The 19025-nt window shown below is 39.4% G+C and overlaps 1 protein-coding gene across 1 annotated transcript; it reads right to left on the bottom strand.

The window, feature by feature from the left end:
• Window positions 1-3730: 3730 nt before the first annotated feature.
• On the bottom strand, window positions 3731-10653 carry LOC118117279 (serine/threonine-protein kinase pim-2-like). The gene is made up of 8 exons (XM_047341845.1): window positions 10617-10653; window positions 8357-8584; window positions 5412-5506; window positions 5250-5297; window positions 4920-5141; window positions 4230-4410; window positions 3944-4117; window positions 3731-3831 (listed from the first exon to the last, which is right to left on the bottom strand). Exons 1-8 carry the CDS (start codon window positions 10651-10653, stop codon window positions 3731-3733), a joined length of 1086 nt encoding a protein of 361 aa, XP_047197801.1.
• Between the last annotated feature and the right edge of the window lie 8372 nt (window positions 10654-19025).

The following is a 19025-nucleotide window of genomic DNA, read 5'->3' on the forward strand; positions in this document are numbered from 1 at the left end:
AACAAAGAGCAATATAATGGTAAACCACGACTGGCAACATAATCTGTGAACGCGGCAAATGTAACACCTGCGCACCTAGCGTTAGCTTAGCTTAGCTTACCCATCAACTATTCCTCAAACTCCACAGAAACTAAATAAAACTCACCAAACCCGCCCGTACTGTTTCATAAACCACTCACACTGACGTCGGGTCGACATAAACCCTTAATTCACCGACTTAGATGTGAAAAGAGTCTTTGGCTAAAGGCGTTTTTTCCACACTGGCCGGCCGACCGAGGCGAGCTAACGCTACTTAGCATCACGCTAGCTTCTCACTCATTCATTCAAATGCCAATATATAATGACAAGAATACCACCGGGATCAAAGATAAGCAGCAGAAAACACAAGACAAGCCAGCAACAGTATTCCCACATTTGTCATGAAATCAACGTCACACAAACAGCACACAAACCAGCACATAATCAACATTTAGTAACAGCAGGTAACTTATCATGTTACAGTATTTTAATTTTACACTTAAATTATGAGCCTGCAGTGTATAAGTTAGCATGCTGGCTAAACTTCCATAGAGGATACATCACTTACCTCAGATGAAGGTCAGAGAGGCGGAGCAGAGTTGAAGCCGAGTATTTCATGCACAGTCAAAAAGACAACAGCCAATCAGAGTTCTCCTGTCGAAGGTGTCGAATCAGATCCATCCTGTCTTCCCGCCTTTGGCGGAAGTGTAACATTATTAAAACCTAAGGCCTCCCAATGAGTAAAATGTATACATTTTCTTGAACTTTTGACTTTCCTAAAAATTACAATTAAATTCTACTAAGTGATTCAGAGCTGATTTTATTCTCACACAAATTAGTAAAATGCAATTAATAAAAACATCTAATTTGTTGAATTCAGCTCACTTTTATTCAAAACTGCACAAAGTCTTTTTTATTATATAAAGGTTACTATTATTTATTTATTAAATATGAATTAACCCCAGTCCCACTTTTTAGAGTGTATCAGGTCCCTGAAAGCAACAGATCAGAGAGAGACACTGAGAGAACGAAAGAGAGAGAGAGGGCAGCTAGTGGATAGAGTTGAGAAAGGGAAATATGCTTTACAGTTAGATGAATCCACAGATATATTAAACTCTGCCCAGCTGCTTGTTTTCATCAGATACAGTTTTGACGGAAAACGTAATGCTGTTTTGCTCCGCGCTGGAGTGGACGTGCACAGGTGTGGACATTTTTACAAAACTTAAAGAAGAGGGACTATCTTCTGAAAGCTGTATTGGTGTGTGTCGGGACAGGGCTGGAGCGATGCTGGGGGAAAGGCAGGACTGAAAGCGAGGGTCTTACAAGGGACAGTCACATGTAAATTCCACACACTGTATTATTCACAGAGAATCTCTTGCAAGCAAAACACTTGAACCAAAGCTTAAACATATTCTTGACATTGCGATAAAAATGGTCAACTACATAAAAACACGTCCACTCAATATCAGACTTGCTCTTGCGGGGAGATGTGCTGAGCCGCCTGCATGAGCTGCGGGACGAGGTGCGCATATCTCTGAAGGAGCATGGATCCCAGCTCGCTGACCACCTCACTGACCCTGACTGGTTAACAAGGCTGGCGTACTTGTGCGAAAAGACTTTCTCAGCCCTGACATACATAAAGAATGAATACAGAGCGCAGCTAAACGTGGAGAATGATCTCCGAGTCGCCGTCTCCAAAATAAAGCCGAGAATGGACTTGCTCTGCTCCATGCATATTGCCCACCTATCTCATTAGTGAGTTTAAGAAATGAAAGTAATGTTTAGGCTAAAATAAATAACCCTCGTTATGCATACAGACGCGCACAGACATCACCTGCGCACTTTTTTATACTTACAGTATATGCTCACTCAGCCCTGCTGTTTATACAGGGAGTTTCCCTGTATTCTGGTTATATTGTATTTCTTAAATTGCTATAAAATAATATCATGGCTGTAAACCTGTTGTTCTTGTGTTGTATTAATGCCCGTGTTTGCATAGGCCTAATCGTGCGTGTGCGTGGCTGTGCGCAACATTATATACCACATCCAGGGTCGGTGGGGGTCGCCAGTCTCTGGAACCGTTATTTTGGGGGTCGCGGGCTGAAAAGTTTGGGAACCCCTGCCCTACAGCAACACTCTACTCCCTCTGCTGGCACACTCTGGTAACTACAACTCATAGTGGTGTTAGTCTTAGTCTGACTTTTTACACATAAAACACAAAATGCTAGATCAGCTGGAAGTGACTCTGAACCCTGATGACAGTCACATATACTGCTTGAAAATACTCAAATATCAGAATGTGAATAATACAGACTACAGGCCCTCAAAACGTTGTTCTACTGCTTGATATGACTTTCTGATAATGAAACTTATTCCACATACTTTCCACCACGCACCCGCCATAGTATTAGCAGCAATTTAACAGTTAAAACACACACATGGTGCTGATAGGGTTGGTGTCTAAAATACAATCATTTGAATTCCAGGTCTTTAAAAGTCTTAAATATGTTCAAGTGGGTACAAATTATGTTAATGCTAATTTAATGCTACTGACATCAAGCTTCAGTTCTTTAAATACATTTTCAACCATAGTTATAGTTCTTTCTCAATGGCACACTGTAGTAAAACTACAAACAAGACCAATGTGGAACTAATACCTGATAAGTACAAACACCCTGGTCAGTACACTCAGCTTGGCTGTGGGAACAGCTATGAATACATACAATCTCTGCCTGTAGTTTGAGAGATAGCGTGGTGTTTCCATGGTTATTCTCTACTCGGCCACTTCACCCTATCTTCAATTATGGGGAAATGAAAGTGATTGTGGGACTCTGATATTCCTGCTTATCTGTTGTATTTGACATTCGTGTTAAATTTCATTCATTATGGTCCTGACAAGTTTTATATTTAACTTGTTGAAACCTGCAGAAACCCTGGATTTTGTTCTCTGCAGTGTTTTTAGACACTGCATATTTAAATAAATAAATGTATCGATGATTCAAAACAGAAACATACATATAGTCTTTCCTTTTTGGAAAGAGAAAAATTGAAAGTTTGCAGAGCTTTGACCCATAACCTCATCAATTCAAGAATTCTAGTTTTCCCCCTTATAGAGTTTGCCTGTAGATGTTCTTTTCTCCTGTTGCTATCTGAGGTCAAGAAAAGTGGAATTTGACAAAGGGTGATGATGCAGTTTGACAACTGTACCACTGAATAAGTGGTTATTTTTTTACACCAACATGAATAATTTGTTTCAAGACTCACTTTAAAAACAAAAATATTGGATTTCATTTTTTCACCAGTCAGTGCAGTCAGAACTGCACTGTGCTCAGCGCCATGGATCTACAGTGATGGAGGAGTTTAACTGTACAGAAGCTATTTCCATCGCAACATGGTCCAGGGCGGCAGGGTTTGTGAAGACCCAAACAGTGTCCGTGCTCCTTCTGCTCCGAGCCCAGCCAGGGACTCTGTCAGGAGCAGGTCAGCAACACTCTGAATTTATGACATCTGTGTTTAACCTAAACTTTTTGAGAGACTTGGATCCTGATGCAAATTCTCTGATTCACGGTGAACTTACCTCCTTTGGAGGATACAGCCTCAGACAGAGGATACCATATGAAACCAGGAAGTGGAGACAAGGAGGAGATTTAAATATTTAATGAAAAAAAACAATAACATGATGTACATACATATATACACAGGTTTAAGTTCCTCAACAGAGGAACTTAAACCAGGGGTGCTGCTGCATTTCCTCCAGAGTGGCACGGTCCTCAGGCTCTAAAGCCAAACACTTTGCCAAGAAGTCTTGGCAGTCTGTGAAGAGAGAGGACAGACGACAAAGAAATGATGAAGCTTGAATCTACAGTGATCAACTGTAACATGGAAGGAACATAATAACTGCACATTGAAACCAGCGTTGTCTCACCTTTGGACCACACAGAGCTGATTCGGAGTTCATTCCTGAGGAACCCTGTGGTGCGGAACCGGCTGAATCCATCCAGCATTTCAAAGAGCAATGCTGCCAACTGCCAGACTGTCGTGGGGCCGGCCATGTATTGCCAGTTGATGTGAAACTCTGGAGGAGCGTATGCTAGTGTTCCTACAATATGTAAAATAGAAGGAGACAGAAAAAAAAGCAATGGATGATTTACAGGCAGAGATTTTACAGTCAGATGAATGAAAAGCAGGATAACAAGACAGGTTGGCCGTACCAGAGAACTGGATGTAAATGCGGTTTTTCTTGCAAATGCAGCCACATCCAAAATCAATGAGCCGAACTCGATGGCCATCGGAGCTGAACTCGATGAGGATGTTCTCTGCTTTTATATCTCTGTGGAAGACGCCTTTGGCTTTCAAATCGATGGCAGCATCCACCAGCTGCTTCATGATGATCTGAGAAAGAGATAAAGAGTCACAAATGAGTTAGAGTGGTGAAGAAGGGACTCTGGATGGGACTGAAAAACACAGTCTATGTTGTTCTCCTGAGCAGTTTGAGGACTAAGCTGAGGTGCAATGGCCTTTCTTATTTCTGGGACGAGCAATTGTAAAAACGACCGAACACAAGGGCTATTTAATGGCTGTTGTGTAGCTTTTAATCGTAGTATGTGATCTGCTGACAACTTCAAAAAGGAATTTGTGCTGAAATAGTTTTCTCAATGTTTCAGCCAATAATATACCCATTAATTAAAACTCAAGAGCCCTTGATAAAGGGAAGGTTTCTAAAGACTGAATCTCAAATAATTTAATTTTGAAATTTAAAATGTTAGTTGTGATTGGACCCAAATGAAATATGGGTGTGATAGCAGCCAAACACTCTCCAGTGAAACTGATGATATTCAAATGAATGACCTTTTCAGTAGTAGTCTGGGAAACAGCTCACAAAAAGAATAAAGCTCCAGTACCTTTGCAACGTCCTCGGCCATCGGACCATAGTTCTCATCCATGAAGCGCAGCAGATCCATAGAGGGGACTGGCCTCTCCATGACCAGAATAACCTCTTGGTCCAGATCGTACCAGTCCAGTATCGACACGGCCGCAGATTTTCCCACAGTCACTGGTTCACCTGCGGCTTTGTGCATGAGCAGCACCTCCTTTGGAATCCTGCATGCCCTCCCATTTAACATCTAAAGGAAAAATATGTGTGTGTATCTCATCAACAACAAGGAAACAACAAAAACATAAAAGTTAAAGAATGATTTCAACAGTTGGTGCTGAGACAACAGATCACTCACCACTTTTTGACAGGGCACGTCACAGATGGGGATGTGTTTTATCGCCACCTACAGGACAGATCATGAGCACTTTGGTTATTCCAAGGGATGAAGTCACAGTATTTATGTTTGATGTGAGAATATTACATTAAATTATTTAATCACATCATATTATGTACTTACTGGTAAATCATCAGACCTTCTGTGGCCGGCATAAACTGAGCCAAAGCCTCCTTGACCAAGTTTTTTACGCTCCAAGTACTTGGCCTCGAAGTCAGCTGCACCAATGAACACAGACACAGACACATGGTTTAATATAGTTGTGAAAAAAAGATGGCATCACTACCTCTAACTTAATATTTTTTTTCCAGGACTGACATTTTGATATATTAACTCATGATCCACTTTTTCATATTTCTAAGGCTTTCAACCACCACATTTCAACATATGGAGTCTTTTCAGATGTTGTGGAAATAGCTCAGTGGAGCGAAACCATCAGATAGCTTCATGACAACTAAGTAAAATCAATCTGCCTGACAGTCGGCTGAAAGCTCTGAAAGATAAGTATTTGTTTGAATCATTTCATTTACATATCATATCTGGTTTGTTTAATCTGTGTCAATATTTACATCTAATCCTCAGGAAAAAAGTAAATAATTATATTTCTCAAAATGTAGAATTATTCCTTTAAGTTGGACAAGCCAGTTTTTCAAACACCGTGAACAACATCACAAAAAGAAAACTGAAATACCTCCCAACTGGAGTCAACACCAATCCCCATTTTAACATGATCATATTGCTTCCATGCAAACAGCAGCACATTTTCTTTAAAAGTAAGTCACCTCTGCTGGTGTGGCCTGACAACACTGTGCTCGTCACTGGAGCTGTGGACCACGATCACTGACTCCAGGGTTGATTGAGCAGGTTTGGTGTTGGCATCAGACATAACACCCCTCTGCCTCTTCAGTGGGGCTCATCTTCAGTGGTGGCCTTCCTCTTGGTGGCCTTACTCACAGAGCAATTACTTGCCAAGATGGCGATGGGCGAGATGGGGCGGCCAACCATCTCTACAAAAGAGGAAAAAAAACAGTGAGCATCAACCTGTTGACTGCATGTAGTGACTTCTGAATCCTATGACCACATAAGGATGATGACATTGGATGACTCTGCAAAGTTCTGTACCACATTCAACATTGTTTTGTAATTTTAAACAACAACATTTTAAAACTAAGTTCTTGCATTATGTGAACATGGCAAATACTGTTTGGTTAAGGTTAGTGAAAGTACTGTTTATTATTCACAATGACTCTGGCTACTTTCCTGCACAGTGTATGAGTAAATAAATATTATCAAGAGCCTGCAAATGAAATCCAGGAGATCAAGTCTGTTGATCTTTTAAAATCTTGATATCATGTTTTATTAATGCAAGTGAAAATAAACTGACAGTGAAGCACGAATAATATCAACTTTTTTCTATAAAACTGACTGTGTATCAAGATTTGTCCTGAAACAAGTGTCTGTATCATGGCACAAGAATGAATGAGGCACGTCAATGCACTAAAATAATCCAAATTTTAAAGAAATACTTGAAATAAAATGATTTGTGTTGGAAGTAGGTTGAAATATTATGAACGCCTTGCGAGGCCTCAAACTTGTTGAAGGAATAATACGCTGAAGTCAAGAATTAGTCTGGTACGCAAGTGCCAATAAAACCCAACACCATGTTGTATTTGCATTTCAAGTCTAGTGGTGGTGTCAATATTTGTATCTAATCCTCAGGAAGAAAGTAAATAATTATGTTTCTCAAAATTAGAATTCTTCCTTTAAGTTGGACAAGCCAGTTTTTCAAACACAGTGAACAACATCACAAAAGAAAACTGAAATACCTCCCAACTGGAGTCAACACCAATCCCCATTTTAACATGATCATATTGCTTCCATGCAAACAGCAGCACATTTTCTTTAAAAGTAAGTCACCTCTGCTGGTGTGGCCTGACAACACCGTGCTCTCTTCACTGGAGCTGTGGACCACGATCACTGACTCCAGGGTTGATTGAGCAGGGTTGGTGTTGGCATCAGACATAACACCCCTCTGCCTCTTCAGTGGGGGCTCATCTCCAGTGGTGGCCTTCCTCTTGGTGGCCTTCCTCTTGGTGGCCTTACTCACAGAGCAATTACTCTCCAAGATGGCGATGGGTGAGATGGGGCGGCCAACCATCTCTACAAAAGAGGAAAAAAACCAGTGAGCATCAACCTGTTGACTGCATGTAGTGAGTTCTGAATCCTATGACCACATAAGGATGATGACATTGGATGGCTCTGCAAAGTTCTGTTCACATTCAACATTGTTTTGTAATTTTGAACAACAACATTTTAAAACTAAGTTCTTGCATTATGTGAACATGGCAAATACTGTTTGGTTCAGGTTAGTGAAAGTACTGTTTATTATTCACAATGACTCTGGCTACTTTCCTGCACAGTGTATGAGTAAATAAATATTATCAAGAGCCTGCAAATGAAATCCAGGAGATCAAGTCTGTTGATCTTTTAAAATCTTGATATCATGTTTTATTAATGCAAGTGAAAATAAACTGACAGTGAAGCATGAATAATATCAACTTTTTTCTATAAAACTGACTGTGTATCAAGATTTGTCCTGAAACAAGTGTCTGTATCATGGCACAAGAATGAATGAGGCACATCAATGCACTAAAATAATCAACATTTTAAAGAAATACTTGAAATAAAATGATTTGTGTTGGAAGTAGGTTGAAATATTATGAACGCCTTGCGAGGCCTCAAACTTGTTGAAGGAATAATACGCTGAAGTCAAGAATTAGTCTGGTACGCAAGTGCCAATAAAACCCAACACCATGTTGTATTTGCATTTCAAGTCTAGTGGTGGTGTCAATATTTGTATCTAATCCTCAGGAAGAAAGTAAATAATTATGTTTCTCAAAATTATAATTCTTCCTTTAAATTGGACAAGCCAGTTTTTCAAACAGTGAATAACATCACAAAAAGAAAACTGAAATACCTCCCAACTGGAGTCAACACCAATCCCCATTTTAACATGATCATATTGCTTCCATGCAAACAGCAGCACATTTTCTTTAAAAGTAAGTCACCTCTGCTGGTGTGGCCTGACAACACTGTGCTCTCGTCACTGGAGCTGTTGACCACGATCACTGACTCCAGGGTTGATTGAGCAGGTTTGGTGTTGGCATCAGACATAACACCCCTCTGCCTCTTCAGTGGGGGCTCATCTCCAGTGGTGGCCTTCCTCTTGGTGGCCTTACTCACAGAGCAATTACTCGCCAAGATGGCGATGGGTGAGATGGGGCGGCCAACCATCTCTACAAAAGAGGAAAAAAACCAGTGAGCATCAACCTGTTGACTGCATGTAGTGACTTCTGAATCCTATGACCACATAAGGATGATGACATTGGATGGCTCTGCAAAGTTCTGTATCACATTCAACATTGTTTTGTAATTTTAAACGACATCAGGTTTTATTACATTATGTGAACATGGCAACTACTGTTTGGTTAAGGTTAGTGAAAGTACTGTTTTTTATTCACAATGACTCTGGCTACTATCCTGCACGGGTGTTCATGTAAAGACATATTATCAAGAGCCTGCAAAGTTTTACATGGTTGTGGTCAATGGAGGAGGAGAAGTACTAGTGTAAGACATGCAAAACAGCACCGTCAGTGCTCGGGCCCTAATAAAATGATTTGTATTGGAAATAGGGTGAAATATTATGCATGCCTTGCACTGAGCTCCACACAAAAAGACTTGACACATCTGGAGAAGTAGCTGTAACCCACCTGAACAATTCTTCAGATAATTGGACAAGGTTGTATCTTCCATGTCGTACAATAATCCAGATCAACAGAGATGTAGGTTGAAAAATATCCAAACGCAATATTTAATGTGTTTGAATAATCGAAACGTGTGTTTAGCTCTGTTGATATTAGGAGGACAACTGATTAAGTGATCTCATAAAGGCTTATGGCTTTGAAGTTACATTATAGCAAATTTAAAGCCACATTTCCTTTGACCTTTGATTGTATTAGTTCACAGAGCCTCAGAACAAGTTGCTCCACTTTGTTCACCATCTCGTCATCTAGTGTTTAAACCAAAACAATGTTTGTTTGTCACTATGAGGGACATCTGTCCAATCACACATGTAACTTATTGTACACATTGTGTTTTGGGTTATTTTAATCACTTCAGTTTCTTATTGAGCTGTGTCGTTTACAATGGAAATTATATATTTCAATAGGAACAATTCCACAGCATTATTGTGCACTTGCAGAAATTAACAAATAATAAATACACAATTGTTTCATTTTCATTTAGAGCATTTTAATGAGTGTTGCATTTTAATATTTTCATGTGTAACATTTAAGTGGCTGCTGTATATTCCCTCGCCAAGGAGGTAACTGGTTCCCTCCTGCCTTTGTTTTACGTAGGACAGGTATGAATGTAACAAGGGGGAGTAGCCTCCTGCTACAGTAGCATTTGAGGGATGTTGTATGTATAGATTGTCACATAGCTAATAGATCTGAACATATAATACATATAATTTAACATATTGTATATATATATATATCTGAGTTTTTGCATCTGAATTCTTGCAACTGAATTTTAGCAGTTGAATATTATACTTTGAACATTTTCAGACTGAATTTCAGCAGCAAAAATACAAATGAATAATTTCAATTTCAAAATCTAATGAGACTGATTTACTTCCACAGACCATCAAGGTGCAGATATTGGCTTGTCGTGATTCACATAAAACCCTGGCAGTCTGTTGCTTTATTTAGTTCTGCATGATGATCTAACCAAGGAACTCCATGTTGGTCTCTATCAGGTCCCTGAAAGCAACAGATCAGAGAGAGACACAGATAGAATGAGAGAGAGATACAAATAATACAAAGGTAGATAGACAGAGAGGAGGATTTTAATTTCAGTACATTTCAATACAGGCCTAGTTTAAAACAAAAAAGCACAACAGAATAAATGCAGTAATAAATGATTATGCTATGTTCATGCTCATAGAAGAGGGACTATCTTCGGAAAGCTGTATTGGTGTGTGGTCTGAAAAGTTTGGGAACCCCTGCCCTACAGCAACACTCTACTCCCTCTGCTGGCACACTCTGGTAACTACAACTCATAGTGGTGTTAGTCTTAGTCTGACTTTTTACACATAAAACACAAAATGCTAGATCAGCTGGAAGTGACTCTGAACCCTGATGACAGTCACATATACTGCTTGAAAATACTAAAATATCAGAATGTGAATAATACAGACTACAGGCCCTCAAAACGTTGTTATACTGCTTGATATGACTTTCTGATAATGAAACTTATTCCACATACTTTCCACCACGCACCCGCCGCCTCGGTCCACGCCCATTGTTACACCTGCCGATGTCTCGGTAGCTAGCATGCTACAACATGGTGTAAATGACGCAGTTTCGAGTTGAGTTCGAATGTCGGGGCTCTACACTTGGACGACACCACAGGAGCCGGATGGAGGCTTGTTATGTTTCTTTTCTGTTCTGACCAGAAACTGATGACTTGTCTGTTTTTTCAGCTCTTGAAGCCAAATACTTTTAGGCCATTAATCGCCATGTAGATTTGTATACACATTCACACAACACAGACGGATTGAGAATACTTTTGCACAATAATGGCCCCATAGTATTAGCAGCAATTTAACAGTTAAAACACACACATGGTGCTGATAGGGTTGGTGTCTAAAATACAATCATTTGAATTCCAGGTCTTTAAAAGTCTTAAATATGTTCAAGTGGGTACAAATTATGTTAATGCTAATTTAATGCTACTGACATCAAGCTTCAGTTCTTTAAATACATTTTCAATCATAGTTATAGTTCTTTCTCAATGGCAGTACACTGTAGTAAAACTACAAACAAGACCAATGTGGAACTAATACCTGATAAGTACAAACACCCTGGTCAGTACACTCAGCTTGGCTGTGGGAACAGCTATGAATACATACAATCTCTGCCTGTAGTTTGAGAGATAGCGTGGTGTTTCCATGGTTATTCTCTACTCGGCCACTTCACCCTATCTTCAATTATGGGGAAATGAAAGTGATTGTGGGACTCTGATATTCCTGCTTATCTGTTGTACTTGACATTCGTGTTAAATTTCATTCATTATGGTCCTGACAAGTTTTATATTTAACTTGTTGAAACCTGCAGAAACCCTGGATTTTGTTCTCTGCAGTGTTTTTAGACACTGCATATTTAAATAAATAAATGTATCGATGATTCAAAACAGAAACATACATATAGTCTTTACTTTTGGAAAGAAAAATTGAAAGTTTGCAGAGCTTTGACCCATAACCTCATCAATTCAAGAATTCTAGTTTTCCCCTTATAGAGTTTGCCTGTAGATGTTCTTTTCTCCTGTTGCTATCTGAGGTCAAGAAAAGTGGAATTTGACAAAGGGTGATGATGCAGTTTGACAACTGTACCACTGAATAAGTGGTTATTTTTTACACCAACATGAATAATTTGTGTCAAGACTCACTTTAAAAACAAAAATATTGGATTTCATTTTTCACCAGTCAGTGCAGTCAGAACTGCACTGTGCTCAGCGCCATGGATCTACAGTGATGGAGGAGTTTAACTGTACAGAAGCTATTTCCATCGCAACATGGTCCAGGGCGGCAGGGTTTGTGAAGACCCAAACAGTGTCCGTGCTCCTTCTGCTCCGAGCCCAGCCAGGGACTCTGTCAGGAGCAGGTCAGCAACACTCTGAATTTATGACATCTGTGTTTAACCTAAACTTTTTGAGAGACTTGGATCCTGATGCAAATTCTCTGATTCACGGTGAACTTACCTCCTTTGGAGGATACAGCCTCAGACAGAGGATACCATATGAAACCAGGAAGTGGAGACAAGGAGGAGATTTAAATATTTAATGAAAAAACAATAACATGATGTACATACATATATACACAGGTTTAAGTTCCTCAACAGAGGAACTTAAACCAGGAGTGCTGCTTTCCTCCAGAGTGGCACGGTCCTCAGGCTCTAAAGCCAAACACTTTGCCAAGAAGTCTTGGCAGTCTGTGAAGAGAGAGGACAGACGACAAAGAAATGATGAAGCTTGAATCTACAGTGATCAACTGTAACATGGAAGGAACATAATAACTGCACATTGAAACCAGCGTTGTCTCACCTTTGGACCACACAGAGCTGATTCGGAGTTCATTCCTGAGGAACCCTGTGGTGCGGAACCGGCTGAATCCATCCAGCATTTCAAAGAGCAATGCTGCCAACTGCCAGACTGTCGTGGGGCCGGCCATGTATTGCCAGTTGATGTGAAACTCTGGAGGAGCGTATGCTAGTGTTCCTACAATATGTAAAATAGAAGGAGACAGAAAAAAAAGCAATGGATGATTTACAGGCAGAGATTTTACAGTCAGATGAATGAAAAGCAGGATAACAAGACAGGTTGGCCGTACCAGAGAACTGGATGTAAATGCGTTTTTTCTTGCAAATGCAGCCACATCCAAAATCAATGAGCCGAACTCGATGGCCATCGGAGCTGAACTCGATGAGGATGTTCTCTGCTTTTATATCTCTGTGGAAGACGCCTTTGGCTTGCAAATCGATGGCAGCATCCACCAGCTGCTTCATGATGATCTGAGAAAGAGATAAAGAGTCACAAATGAGTTAGAGTGGTGAAGAAGGGACTCTGGATGGGACTGAAAAACACAGTCTATGTTGTTCTCCTGAGCAGTTTGAGGACTAAGCTGAGGTCCAAAGGCCTTTCTTATTTCTGGGACAAGCAATTGTAAAAACGACCTAACACAAGGTCTATTTAATGGCTGTTGTGTAGCTTTTAATCGTAGTATGTGATCTGCTGACAACTTCAAAAAGGAATTTGTGCTGAAATAGTTTTCTCAATGTTTCAGCCAATAATATACCCATTAATTAAAACTCAAGAGCCCTCGATAAAGGGAAGGTTTCTAAAGACTGAATCTCAAATAATTTAATTTTGAAATTTAAAATGTTAGTTGTGATTGGACCCAAATGAAATATGGGTGTGATAGCAGCCAAACACTCTCCACTGAAACTGATGATATTCAAATGAATGACCTTTTCAGTAGTAGTCTGGGAAACAGCTCACAAAAAGAATAAAGCTCCAGTACCTTTGCAACGTCCTCGGCCATCGGACCATAGTTCTCATCCATGAAGCGCAGCAGATCCATAGAGGGGACTGGCCTCTCCATGACCAGAATAACCTCTTGGTCCAGATCGTACCAGTCCAGTATCGACACGGCCGCAGATTTTCCCACAGTCACTGGTTCACCTGCGGCTTTGTGCATGAGCAGCACCTCCTTTGGAATCCTGCATGCCCTCCCATTTAACATCTAAAGGAAAAATATGTGTGTGTATCTCATCAACAACAAGGAAACAACAAAAACATAAAAGTTAAAGAATGATTTCAACAGTTGGTGCTGAGACAACAGATCACTCACCACTTTTTGACAGGGCACGTCACAGATGGGGATGTGTTTTATCGCCACCTACAGGACAGATCATGAGCACTTTGGTTATTCCAAGGGATGAAGTCACAGTATTTATGTTTGATGTGAGAATATTACATTCAATTATTTAATCACATCATATTATGTACTTACTGGTAAATCATCAGACCTTCTGTGGCCGGCATAAACTGAGCCAAAGCCTCCTTGACCAAGTTTTTTACGCTCCAAGTACTTGGCCTCAAGTCAGCTGCACCAATGAACACAGACACAGACACATGGTTTAATATAGTTGTGAAAAAAAGATGGCATCACTACCTCTAACTTAATATTTTTTTTCCAGGACTGACATTTTGATATATTAACTCATGATCCACTTTTTCATATTTCTAAGGCTTTCAACCACCACATTTCAACATATGGAGTCTTTTCAGATGTTGTGGAAATAGCTCAGTGGAGCGAAACCATCAGATAGCTTCATGACAACTAAGTAAAATCAATCTGCCTGACAGTCGGCTGAAAGCTCTGAAAGATAAGTATTTGTTTGAATCATTTCATTTACATATCATATCTGGTTTGTTTAATCTGTGTCAATATTTACATCTAATCCTCAGGAAGAAAGTAAATAATTATATTTCTCAAAATGTAGAATTATTCCTTTAAGTTGGACAAGCCAGTTTTTCAAACACCGTGAACAACATCACAAAAAGAAAACTGAAATACCTCCCAACTGGAGTCAACACCAATCCCCATTTTAACATGATCATATTGCTTCCATGCAAACAGCAGCACATTTTCTTTAAAAGTAAGTCACCTCTGCTGGTGTGGCCTGACAACACCGTGCTCTCGTCACTGGAGCTGTGGACCACGATCACTGACTCCAGGGTTGATTGAGCAGGGTTGGTGTTGGCATCAGACATAACACCCCTCTGCCTCTTCAGTGGGGGCTCATCTTCAGTGGTGGCCTTCCTCTTGGTGGCCTTACTCACAGAGCAATTACTTGCCAAGATGGCGATGGGTGAGATGGGGCGGCCAACCATCTCTACAAAAGAGGAAAAAAAACAGTGAGCATCAACCTGTTGACTGCATGTAGTGACTTCTGAATCCTATGACCACATAAGGATGATGACATTGGATGACTCTGCAAGGTTCTGTACCACATTCAACATTGTTTTGTAATTTTAAACAACAACATTTTAAAACTAAGTTCTTGCATTATGTGAACATGGCAAATACTGTTTGGTTCAGGTTAGTGAAAGTACTGTTTATTATTCATAATGACTCTGGCTACTTTCCTGCACAGTGTATGAGTAAATAAATATTATCAAGAGCCTGCAAATGAAATCCAGGAGATCAAGTCTGTTGATCTTTTAAAATCTTGATATCATGTTTTATTAATGCAAGTGAAAATAAACTGACAGTGAAGCACGAATAATATCAACTTTTTTCTATAAAACTGACTGTGTATCAAGATTTGTCCTGAAACAAGTGTCTGTATCATGGCACAAGAATGAATGAGGCACATCAATGCACTAAAATAATCCAAATTTTAAAGAAATACTTGAAATAAAATGATTTGTGTTGGAAGTAGGTTGAAATATTATGAACGCCTTACAGGCCTCAAACTTGTTGAAGGAATAATACGCTGAAGTCAAGAATTAGTCTGGTACGCAAGTGCCAATAAAACCCAACACCATGTTGTATTTGCATTTCAAGTCTAGTGGTGGTGTCAATATTTGTATCTAATCCTCAGGAAGAAAGTAAATAATTATGTTTCTCAAAATTATAATTCGTCCTTTAAGTTGGACAAGCCAGTTTTTCAAACACAGTGAACAACATCACAAAAAGAAAACTGAAATACCTCCCAACTGGAGTCAACACCAATCCCCATTTTAACATGATCATATTGCTTCCATGCAAACAGCAGCACATTTTCTTTAAAAGTAAGTCACCTCTGCTGGTGTGGCCTGACAACACTGTGCTCTCGTCACTGGAGCTGTGGACCACGATCACTGACTCCAGGGTTGATTGAGCAGGGTTGGTGTTGGCATCAGACATAACACCCCTCTGCCTCTTCAGTGGGGGCTCATCTTCAGTGGTGGCCTTCCTCTTGGTGGCCTTACTCACAGAGCAATTACTCTCCAAGATGGCGATGGGTGAGATGGGGCGGCCAACCATCTCTACAAAAGAGAAAAAAAACCAGTGAGCATCAACCTGTTGACTGCATGTAGTGACTTCTGAATCCTATGACCACATAAGGATGATGACATTGGATGACTCTGCAAAGTTCTGTATCACATTCAACATTGTTTTGTAATTTTGAACAACAACATTTTAAAACTAAGTTCTTGCATTATGTGAACATGGCAAATACTGTTTGGTTAAGGTTAGTGAAAGTACTTTTTATTATTCACAATGACTCTGGCTACTTTCCTGCACAGTGTATGAGTAAATAAATATTATCAAGAGCCTGCAAATGAAATCCAGGAGATCAAGTCTGTTGATCTTTTAAAATCTTGATATCATGTTTTATTAATGCAAGTGAAAATAAACTGACAGTGAAGCACGAATAATATCAACTTTTTTCTATAAAACTGACTGTGTATCAAGATTTGTCCTGAAACAAGTGTCTGTATCATGGCACAAGAATGAATGAGGCACGTCAATGCACTAAAATAATCAACATTTTAAAGAAATACTTGAAATAAAATGATTTGTGTTGGAAGTAGGTTGAAATATTATGAACGACTTACAGGCCTCAAACTTGTTGAAGGAATAATACGCTGAAGTCAAGAATTAGTCTGGTACGCAAGTGCCAATAAAACCCAACACCATGTTGTATTTGCATTTCAAGTCTAGTGGTGGTGTCAATATTTGTATCTAATCCTCAGGAAGAAAGTAAATAATTATGTTTCTCAAAATTAGAATTCTTCCTTTAAGTTGGACAAGCCAGTTTTTCAAACACAGTGAACAACATCACAAAAAGAAAACTGAAATACCTCCCAACTGGAGTCAACACCAATCCCCATTTTAACATGATCATATTGCTTCCATGCAAACAGCAGCACATTTTCTTTAAAAGTAAGTCACCTCTGCTGGTGTGGCCTGACAACACCGTGCTCTCGTCACTGGAGCTGTGGACCACGATCACTGACTCCAGGGTTGATTGAGCAGGGTTGGTGTTGGCATCAGACATAACACCCCTCTGCCTCTTCAGTGGGGGCTCATCTTCAGTGGTGGCCTTCCTCTTGGTGGCCTTACTCACAGAGCAATTACTCGCCAAGATGGCGATGGGTGAGATGGGGCGGCCAACCATCTCTACAAAAGAGAAAAAAAACCAGTGAGCATCAACCTGTTGACTGCATGAGTGACTTCTGAATCCTATGACCACATAAGGATGATGACATTGGATGGCTCCGCAAAGTTCTGTATCACATTCAACATTGTTTTGTAATTTTAAACGACATCAGGTTTTATTACATTATGTGAACATGGCAACTACTGTTTGGTTAAGGTTAGTGAAAGTACTGTTTTTTATTCACAATGACTCTGACTACTATCCTGCACAGTGTTCATGTAAAGACATATTATCAAGAGCCTGCAAATGAAATCCAGGTGATCAAGTCTGTTGAACGAACAAGGTGTTAGAAGAAAGCTCACAGTTTTCAAAAGACTTCATCATCAATGTCTTGAGGCCCTTTTCACAAAGTTTTACATGGTTGTGGTCAATGGAGGAGGAGAAGTACTAGTGTAAGACATGCAAAACAGCACCGTCAGTGCTCTGGCCCTAATAAAATGATTTGTGTTGGAAATAGGGTGAAATATTATGCATGCCTTGCACTGAGCTCCACACAAAAAGACTTGACACATCTGGAGAAGTAGCTGTAACCCACCTGAACAATTCTTCAGATAATTGGACAAGGTTGTATCTTCCATGTTGTACAATAATCCAGATCAACAGAGATGTAGGTTGAAAAATATCCAAACGCAATGTTTAATATGTTTGGATAATCGAAACGTGTGTTTAGCTCTGTTGATTTTGGGAGGACAACTGATTAAGTGATCTCATAAAGGCTTATGGCTTTGAAGTTACATTATAGCAACTTTAAAGCCACATTTCCTTTGACCTTTGATTGTATTAGTTCACAGAGCCTCAGAACAAGTTGCTCCACTTTGTTCACCATCTCGTCATCTAGTGTTTAAACCAAAACAATGTTTGTTTGTCACTATGAGGGACATCTGTCCAATCACACATGTAACTTATTGTACACATTGTGTTTTGGGTTATTTTAATCACTAAAGCTATTATGCAAAGTTTATGTTTCTTATTGAGCTGTGTAGTTTACAATGGAAATTATATATTTCAATAGGAACAATTCCACAGCATTATTGTGCACTTGCAGAAATTAACAAATAATAAATACACAATTGTTTCATTTTCATTTAGAGCATTTTAATGAGTGTTGCATTTTAATATTTTCATGTGTAACATTTAAGTGGCTGCTGTATATTCCCTCGCCAAGGAGGTAACTGGTTCCCTCCTGCCTTTGTTTTACGTAGGACAGGTATGAGTGTAACAAGGGGGAGTAGCCTCCTGCTACAGTAGCATGAGAGGGATGTTGTTTGTTGATTGTCACATAGCTAATAGATCTGAACATATAATACATATAATTTAACATATTTTATATATATATATAAAAAATATGTTAAATTCGAGAGATATAGAGGGAGAGGGAGAGAGAGAGAGAGAGAGAGAGAGAGAGACCAATGTAAACTCCAATGTAAACCCTGAAGCAGCACAGCTAACACAGCTCTAGGTCTTGGGAAACTTTAATTTCAGGTGACATAGATAAATACAAACAAAAATAAAATCAATTCATAGCAAATATATTAAAATGTCAGTCCTGGAAAAAAATATATATTAAGTTAGAGGTAGTGATGCCGATCAGATACAGATCAGAGAGAGACACAGATAGAATGAGAGAGAGATACAAATAATACAAAGGTAGATAGACAGAGAGGAGGATTTTAATTTCAGTACATTTCAATACAGGCCTAGTTTAAAACAAAAAAGCACAACAGAATAAATGCAGTAATAAATGATTATGCTATGTTCATGCTAATCTGGCATTTGTTTGGAGATTATATGACAATTCCCACATAAGCAGAGAGTTAATATGAACATAATCTATGAAAGACAATGAGGGTTCTGTTCTCTTCCAAGCTCATTCACACACTTTCTTGGACAACAAACAACCACA

This window comes from Hippoglossus stenolepis, chromosome 11, assembly GCF_022539355.2.
Source record: "Hippoglossus stenolepis isolate QCI-W04-F060 chromosome 11, HSTE1.2, whole genome shotgun sequence".
Taxonomy (NCBI): Eukaryota; Metazoa; Chordata; class Actinopteri; order Pleuronectiformes; family Pleuronectidae; genus Hippoglossus; species Hippoglossus stenolepis.